This window comes from Elephantulus edwardii, unplaced genomic scaffold (genome assembly GCF_000299155.1).
Source record: "Elephantulus edwardii isolate Elephantulus edwardi_28Jun2011 unplaced genomic scaffold, EleEdw1.0 scaffold00026, whole genome shotgun sequence".
Lineage (NCBI taxonomy): Eukaryota > Metazoa > Chordata > Mammalia > Macroscelidea > Macroscelididae > Elephantulus > Elephantulus edwardii.
Window position 1 is genome coordinate 20,137,932 of NW_006399776.1, and position 8,987 is coordinate 20,146,918.

Below are 8,987 nucleotides of genomic sequence, written 5' to 3' on the forward strand. Positions count from 1 at the left end.
CTTGACTTCAAACCCCGAAGACTGGGATATGGTCCCTTTCCCCCACCCTGGGCCACTGCGTATTCCCAGTGCATGGCTCCTACTCTTGCCTTCCTCTGCCAATCTGTTCTCTTCTGGTCACTCTCTGACGCTCCCTGAGAAAATTCATCTCTGCCAGATCAGCTAGACTTCCTTGTGAGTCCATTGTGGGGGTTCAGAGAAAATGGAGCTATGCAAACCATTACATGGGGGGGCTGCAGGCTTTATACATGTAAAACTATTGTTATTCTATATTAAACATATTTACTCTCACTTTGCCTCTCAGGAGCTAAAACGTTTATTGGGTTGAGGTAACATTAATGTGAGCACTTCTCCTCACTCAATTATTAACTTCTTGTTTGGTGTCATTAAGTTAGTTCTGACTCTTGAGAACTCCCTATTAGCTGAGTAGAACTTCTCCATAGGGTTTTCAAGACTGTTGTCTTTAGGAAGCAGACTGCTGCCAGGCCTGTTTTCCAAGGCACTTTAGAGTGGGTTCAAACAGCCAACATTTTGGCTTATAGTCTGCTTTACCCTTTGAGCCACCAAGGACCTTACCCACTGACTCACAGCAAGGTTCCATCAGGTTTCTGTAACTATACATTTTCAATCAGCTTTCTCCCTTGGAGCTGCTGGTGCATTCAAATTGCCAGAGAGATGCAGCCTTATGCACCAGAGCTCCTATAACCACTGACTAGAACACAGAGGTGTCCAAGGCTACAGGGACCCTCTCCCCTCTACTGACTCAAAACTAACTGTGCTTGAGTTCCGTTCCTCGCAGCAGCTTCCAGAAGTTCAGCGTACCCTTTCCATCTCCTCCCATGCTCCCAGTTGCAAGCTACTTCTGGACACCCAGTAAGTCACAGAGAAACTGAGATCCAGCACAGATTAGCAGTTCTCAAGATTATGTCCTCAGGCTGCTGAGCCCCTAGGCTACATATTAAATGCATATTCGTGGGGTCTATACCTCAGAGCCAGTGAATCTTAGGCCTAGCATTAAAACCCTAGTTTAAATTCTAAACTAATTTTTTTGATAACTCAGTGCCTTAAGATGTGGACTACTTCCTGGGTAGAAGAGCCCAAGGAAGAGGTCAGGACAGAGGCAGACAGACACAGTGCCCTGTGCCTCAAGACACCTGTTTATTGGGGACACGACTCTGCAACAGGGATGACAGGGATCGTACCAAAAATAGCGACGTCTACAGGGCCCCTGATGGGGCTAGAAGGGTACAGGGACCCCCACCCCCACCCCTTGTACAAAAATAAACTTTCACACCTATGGACCAGCAAAGATTGGCAGAGCGGTTCCTCTACAGAGAGGGACACGACTCTCTGCCAACCCTGGGACCCCATTCTTTGACCCTCACCCCTGCCACTTCTAAGGCACTGTGACTCTCCTCTGGGCTGGGTGGGGACCTCCTGCCCACCCTCCTATGCCCACTGCCCTTCCACCTCTGGTCCACTCGGGGCTGGGATATGGGTCCCGTGCTGCCCCCTGCTGGCTGCTCTATCCAACTACCTCTAGTGCTCCCCGGCGCCGGCGGGGAAGCTCTCTAAGCTAATGGCCCCTAGGAGGGCTCCCTACCGTTCTTGTGCCCCCAGCCGGGTCTCTCCGGATCGGGACAGCCCGGGCCCCTCCTCTACTTCCTCAGGAGGACTGGGAGGGGTCTCCCCTGAGGGCGCTCGAGTATAGGGAGGGGATGCGTCAGCCTGAGGTGGCCTACGGCCCCGAGCCCTACGGCTATGATGCACCTGCAGGTGCAAGGCCATGAGCTCGGGCGCTCCAGTGGCGAAGGGGCAGAAGAGGCAGCGATGAAGGGCACCCCCGGGCCCAGCCTCCCCTCCTGGCCCCGCCCGCAGAGACAGGTCTAGGGGCTCGGCCTCACCCCCTCGCCCATTGCGAAGGGTCCTCCCTGGGCTGGCCGGCTTTCTACGTGAGCCTGGCGCAGCCCCACTCGACGGAGGCCGGGGATTTGGTGTGCCCTCCGCCCAGGTGGCAGGCTGAGGAGACACTTTGGCGCCTGAAGGCGGAGCAGAACCCCGTTGGGAAGTGGGTGGAGGCTCAGGGGGTGGTCCCGGGCCGGCCCCACTCCTCTGCTCCCTGTGGTGGCGCTGCAAGTGATACTTGAGCGAGCCAGACTGGGTGCCTGCGTAGTCACAGTGTGGGCACTTGTACGGGCGCTCACCTGCGGAAAGGGGGGGGGGGTGAGGTCACGCGTCAGGAATCACTGCAGTCCCAGTCACTGAGATCAGCCTCACACAGAGGGGAAATGCTGCCCCGTCCCACCTTTCACTGTGAGGGCTGCCAGGGACCACCTCCCAGCTTTCCCATCACCCTTCACCGTTCTTCCTCTACTGTCCCTCCCCAGCCCCTCATCCCCCACCCCGGCGGCTGTCCCCCTCCTCACCTGTGTGCACTCTCAGATGCACTTTGAGGTGGTGCGCAGATCGGAAAGATTTTCCACAGAAGGGACAATCCTTGCCGGTGGCTCCCCGGCCCCCTTCAGGTCGAGTCCCTCCAACCAACAGCCCGTTTTCTTCTGCAATACACAAGCCAAGAGAAAGCTCACAGCAGGGTCTGGTGCAGCCATTCCCATCCCACAGGACTGCTTCTCTTTAGGGGCCCAGGAGGAAGCTGGAGGAACGTGAGGGGTTGAATGTTCCGAGCAGAGAGCTGGAAACCTCTTGTAAAACAGGTTTGAAGAATTGAAAGGGAGGGGAGAGTGATGAATTTTAAAATAAGAAGCCAGGCTGTAGTAAGAGCATCACATCAGCTGGAGGCGCCAGTACATACCCTGCGTGGCCGCTGATCGTGCCTGCGCCCCAGCTGCAGGCGCAGAGTTTCCTGGCCCCTCGCCTGGTCGCGGGTTCAGTGTAGTCAGTGGGCCCAGTGACCTGCTCCGGGCCCAGGGCTCCTCCTCTGTCTCCACCACCTCCTCTTCCTCATCCTGCTCCTCGGTGCGCTGTCGGCGAGCCCGGGCAGGGAGAGCTGAAGGCAGAGGGCGGAAGCCTCCGAAACTACGACCGGGCCCAGACTCAACGCCCTCGCCATTGGGCCGGGCCTCACCCGTGCGCAGGCTCAGATAGCCCAGGAGGCTGGGGTGCTCTCGACGTTCAGCTGGTGTGGACGCAGGGGCCAGAAGGAGTGCGGGGCCCAGCGGCTCATAGGCCAGCAGACCTAGGTCTGAAGGTTGGGGAGCCCGGGCAGGGCCAGAGGCAGGCCCCGGGGTACGCAGTGGGCCCAACTTGCTTGCGTGCACCTTCATATGGTTCTTGAGGAACCAGGGCTCCTTAAAGCAGCGGCCACACACAGGACACGCATGATCAAAGGAAGCTTTGTGCTTGCGCATGTGGCCCTTGAGAAACCAGGACTGTGTAAAGCTCTGGCCGCACACTTGGCAGCGGAACTCCGGAGGTGCTGGGGGTTCTTCGGCGGTGACAGGAGCAGGGGCAGGAGTTGCCTCAGGTTCAGGCTCAGGCTCTGGGGCCGATTTGGGTTCAGGCTCAGGTGGGGGTTGCGGCTGGGGTGCAGCAGAGGTGGCCGCCAGAGGGCGCTCGGCAGCCCCATGGGCGGTCAGGCTGTGGTGCAGTAGCTCCTCCTCCTGGCTGGAGCCGAAACTACACAGGCTGCACTTCCAGGGCCTGTGCAGAATGTGAAGGTGGCGTTCCCGCTCTGCTGAGGTGCGAAACTTGCCTTTGCAGAAAGGGCAACGGAAGGCAGATGAAGCTGACTGAGGCCGCACTAGGCCCTCGGTGGCAGATGTCGCCTGCATACCCCCCGAGCCTCTGGGTCTCCCCAGCCGGGCCTCGCGCAGCAGCGCGCGCTCCTCCAATTCCAGCAGCAGGCGCGCGGCGGGGCTACGCGGGCGCTCCGGTTGGTGCGTGCGTAAATGTGAGCGCAGCAGAGCTCGCTGCGCTGCGCGGTGGCCACAGTGTGGACACTGGAAAGCCTGGGCGCCAGGGTGCGCCCTCAGGTGCAGCGCCAGGATGGAGTTAAAACGGAAACGCTTCCCGCAGACAGGGCAAGGGAAACGCCTTTCACCTGCCCGACTCTCGGACCAGGCCACTGCGCCCATTCCTGGTGATCCGGTGCTTACACCTGGCCCGTTGGAATAGCGCTGCAGATCCAGCTCTCCGTCGAAAGTTGGCGGAGATGGCGCTAAGTGGCCGCCCAGGGCGCGAGGACGTGAGCCCTGTGGAGAAAGGTGCAAGTAGGGAAAGGGCTGGAAAGGGCCAGCTATGGCTATAGCTGGGGCATCGAGGGCTCAAGGAAGGGTGGACTGGGGCCTGAAAACAAATGCCAGATGCCCTTCTCACTGACCTTGGAGAAATTGAGGGATGAATGGGAACAGATGTTTGGGCACAAGGGGATTTCTAATACTAGGTGACAAAGGTAAGGAGGGGAGAAAGTATAGTTGTAGACCAAGACCAGAGCTTCACTCACCTCCATGGACCCCCTTCACATTCTTTGGTTGTGGGGAGTGCAGGGAAGAGAAGGAGGAAAAGCTGCTAGTGAAGGCAACAGGTGCTGCTGGGGAGCTAAAGCAAGAGACAGATTTGAGGGTAACAATGAACTCTGATTTTTGGCAATGAAGTCACCTCTATCCCCAGACATCTGCACTCCACTCCTGAAAACTATCCCTCCTCTGTCCTCGCATCCTAAGGTACCCAAGGAGCCCCGTGGTCCCCAAAAATTGTACCCCTTGGCTTGCCAGCCCACGAGAATCCTTGATGGCCCACAATTCTCCCCCTTACCAAACTTTTGTTTTCCCAGAACCATCACCACCCCATGCCCTGGAGCTGGAGACACAGTATGCTCCTATCTTATTTAAGTTGATAAGTAAATGGAGTGGATTTGCCATGCTCCCCAGTGACACAAGTGGGACAAGTTGTTTTGAGACCCCCAGCCAGCCCAACACTCTTCCAGCCTCTACAGTCCTTCCTTCTGCCCTTACCCTGTCTTTCCCCCCTCATCCTCCCTCTGCCTGGATTCCTGATCCATTCATTTCCATTCATTACAGAGACTCATTCATGCATGGGAGAGAAACACCTCCCAGCCGCAGAGTCTGGAGACAGACAGAGGGGGAGGGGCGTGAAGGGGGAGAGCGCTAGAGAGAGAAGGGATGAATAGAGATGAAGGGAGGAATGAAGTTGAGGGGCGCTGCTGGCCTGGGGAAGAGGTTAAAAACTGCAAATACCAGATAGGATCCATCCCCTTGTTTCAAACCTTGGAGCCTGTGGTTTGATGGGGCATCTCAGCCCCTTTGTCCAGGGCTGTTCCGAAGCAGGCTTTCCTCCTCTCTGCAGGGGAGAGGCTCCCTCACACAAGAGGAGGATTACACAGGCTCTGAGCTCAAGAGGCTGGAGTGAGGGATGGGGGGCGGGGCTGGGCCATCTGCACAGATAGGGGCTCAGCACATGCTCAGATCAGGAAAGGGTTAAAATTCTCCAGGCTAAAATTCCCTAGGCCTGGGTGGTGAAGAGCTCTAGTGCAGTGGAAGAAGAGCAATGAGGATTGGAGAGGCTCCCCTGACTCTAGGCTGTGGAGGACAGCATTAGAACTTAAAAGCAACCTTAGAGTTAAGATCTTTAGAAAAAGGCCTAGGAAGTCAAGAAGTCATCCAGGATATCTTCCTGCTTACACAGAGAACTACATCTGGTCAAGGCCAGACTAATGAGGGCCTAATCTGTTTTCTATCACCTGAGATAGAACATTATGTGAAATATAAAGAACGTCCTTACAATAGATACTATGAAATTGAAATGGGTCACTGAGAAAGAAAAGGACTCAAGTATTACTTTGCTTAAGGATATTTAATAGAAGAGAATTGGGCCAGGAATCATTCCTGCTTATCAGCAGAGATAGAATGCTCTAGAAGTCCAAGGATTCTTTTCTTTTTGACATTTAGTGGATGTGGTAAGACTCTATGAAGGATCATGCATCTATTTATTATATGTGGGATCTGGGCCACAGGAGTTTTATTAACAGGAGATGAGCAGAGTCCATGTCCCAGGGTCACTACATGACCTCCACAACTAAACATGTATACTTCTGTGGCTCCAAATTAGGACATCCACCCATTAAAAAAAAAATCCAAAAACCTAGAGAGACTTATAGAGCAGTGTGTTAAAAATAATTAGTGCACTAGAATAGAACAGAGTGGTCCAAGGGTATTGTAGACTCATCCTGACCATTAAAACTTTCCACCCTAAAGTAAATTCCTTAACTTTGCCTTTTACTCATCTGTAAAATAAGAGGGAGGGAAAATTTATGCTGATATCCCCTCCAATTCAAAAGTTTTGTGATTGGAAGTCAGAGAACTCTTTTGGACTATAGAGACATTAAAACAAATGGTCATCCCTTCAGTACCATGGAGAGTGCAGTGGGCTACCAGAGATGACACTTTGGCTACCTCAGTACCATAGATGGAGCTATGAAATGCTAGAGGGGCCAAATTTTCCTTTTAAGCAATATGAATTAAGCACTGAGGAAAGCTAAAATATATATATATATGTGTACACACACACACACACACACACACACACACACACACACACACACGGGGGTTATCACTGGTTTGTTCTTTAAAAAAAAATCTTATCTGAGAAACACAGAGAAAAAATAGTGGAACCAGAGATTATTTTGGCCTTTTGAGTGTCACTGAAAATAGACAGATGTAATAGAAAATAGATGTAACTGGAAGAATTTTAATTAGCTATAAGGAGTGTCCTGACAGTTACAGTTTGTAATCCTGGAATGAGTTACTGTGGAATTGTATTTGGGTCCATCACATTCTGTTGCTCTCCTGGGGATTCCCGGAACATCCTGGTGTACGGCCAATCTGGTATATTCAGAAGAAGCAGATGGTAGTTGGGGGGGGTGGAGGGAGAGGAAGTGAGGCTGGGAATATTGCATGGTCATAGCTGACTAACCTATGGGCACATATACTGATTCAGAAAAGATTTTAGGCTTCCTACAATCGCCTATATGATAGCAAGCAAAATACCTCATGGGAAGCTGGCCTTACATCAAAGGCTAAAAGAATAAAACTAAGGCAAAGCTTCCCTCCCCCTTCACAATCAAAAGAAAAAAGAAAAAAAAAACTGGCTGTTAACAGTTTCTAGGATGGAAATACAGGGATACACAGGAAGGCCTAAAAATGAAGCTGTATTACTTAACAGGGAAAGTTTTCGCATAGGGTGGCCTAAAACCAGTAAAACACACGAAGAGCCCCTCGTAGGTCCAGTGAAGCTCTCAAATTCTTTCCACATCTGGTCCTAAGTACCAGATTCCATTGGTTTTCTCTATAGGGAAAGCACTGATAAGGCCTGAGATTCTAAGAAATAGCCTATAATGTAAACCTAGGTCATGCATGGATTGCCTGTGGGCAATGGTTAGACTTTCCTAGTCAGGTCTTAGACATTATCCACAAGAATTCACTAGACAGTCGCACTGACCTACTTTCCACTCCACCCGGAATTAGGGGTTATCTTGCCCTTATTTGGGTTCTATAGGAATGCAGGGCCAGGATAGGGATCAGAAATCTTTCCAAAACATCAGCCAATTTACTCTTCTATGCCAGGCAATCTGGTGGGAAAGAGGCTGTGGACCATCAAACCTTACAGAGTAGAGAAAGATGGAAAGGTCGGTGAGAAGTCTCCTAGAAACAGAGAAAGGTATATAGAAGCCATACTAGCTGGAGAATTAAATTCTCCTTCATGGTATGTGCAATAAGGTTAAGGTCTAAGCGTAAGGGCCAATGGTTCAGTACTTCTGGGGTCTAGATGTGACTAGGTTTTTGTCTAGTCATCTCTAATAATTGATGCTTTCACTCAGTAGAAAACCTTATACTTCATAAATCAGCTTTAGGAACAAACATGATTTATACGGCACTAGATGGAGTTAAGAGGACAGGGGCTTCTTAGGTGATCTACAGTCAAGATCACTTCCATCACACAGGTATGGCCAACAGTTCAATTTTATCTTCTCTCCATGGGGCTCTGAGCTTCACCTGCTAGCTCCAAACCCACCCCACTCCACAACTTGCCCACCCTTCAGACTCAGTTCTTGGTTAAACCTCCTTTTTATCCTCATTGTCATGAGTTGGGAGCATAGGATCTCAATCAAGTGACTCTAAATGCACAGCTGGAGAAAAGAGGAAGATACACCTGCTGCCACCCTACCTCTTGAATCTTATTCCTGAGGCATGTCCCAACTTGACCCTTCCTCTGAAAAGTTCTGGAGGACTTGGATATGGGGAAAGGACATGTAGTAAGCCCGAAGACCCCTTAACCAGAACTAACCCTAGGAAAGTCACAATCTTGACACCATGACTGGAGGTAAACAGGAGAGACTTCAGGGAGGGGGCTCCCAGAAGCAGGTGGGCAAGTAGGGTAGGACCTGTGATCTGGCACAAGAGGTTCTTCACGCAGCCCCTTAGACCCCTTCTAGAGAGGATAAGGCAAAGGATGATGGGGGGCAGGGATGGGGTAATAGGAGGCCAAGGCTCTGCTACCCCTGGCCTGGAGAACAAAAGCTGAGTTGCAGCCGCCTCCGCTGCAGCCGCGGGCCGAGCTCTTTGTGACACTTTGTTTGGGACGCAGAGAGGGAAGCACTCCCCATCCTCTCCCCTCCCCCATACCCCCTCCTGGAGAGTTTGGGTCTTCCCCCTCCCCCACCAGCCCTACCTGGGCCGGGGGACGCTTATTCACTCTGCCTCCAAGCAGGGCCACCCCGAGCCCCCAGGCCCCAAGCGCCCTCCCTCCGGGGCCCCTACAAAGGCGCCCCCCCCCCGCTGGCCCTTCCCCTCTGGTGTCTTCTCCTCAGCTCCCGCACCTGGCCCCCACCTCCCTCAAGCCCCCCCAGCTCTCCAGGCTTCCGAGGCCGCCGCCCCCACCGCGCCCCCCCAGGAGCTCTGGGCGAAGTTTGCTTGGGGCCGAGCCGGCGCCCCTCCCCCGCCCCCGCCCCC

General features: G+C 53.0%; 1 protein-coding gene across 1 annotated transcript in view; it reads right to left on the reverse strand.

Moving 5' to 3' along the window:
• Window positions 1–1,109: 1,109 nt before the first annotated feature.
• Window positions 1,110–8,987, reverse strand: part of ZNF219 (zinc finger protein 219) — an 8,719-nt gene continuing 841 nt past the window's right edge. The window contains exons 2-5 of the mRNA XM_006883112.1: window positions 4,463–4,557; window positions 2,813–4,211; window positions 2,427–2,558; window positions 1,110–2,204 (exon numbers count right to left, since the gene is read on the reverse strand). Of these exons, the coding sequence (XP_006883174.1) occupies window positions 1,600–2,204; window positions 2,427–2,558; window positions 2,813–4,211; window positions 4,463–4,468 (2,142 nt within the window). The 5' untranslated portion in view covers window positions 4,469–4,557 and the 3' untranslated portion in view covers window positions 1,110–1,599. The remainder of the gene's footprint in view (window positions 2,205–2,426; window positions 2,559–2,812; window positions 4,212–4,462; window positions 4,558–8,987) is intronic.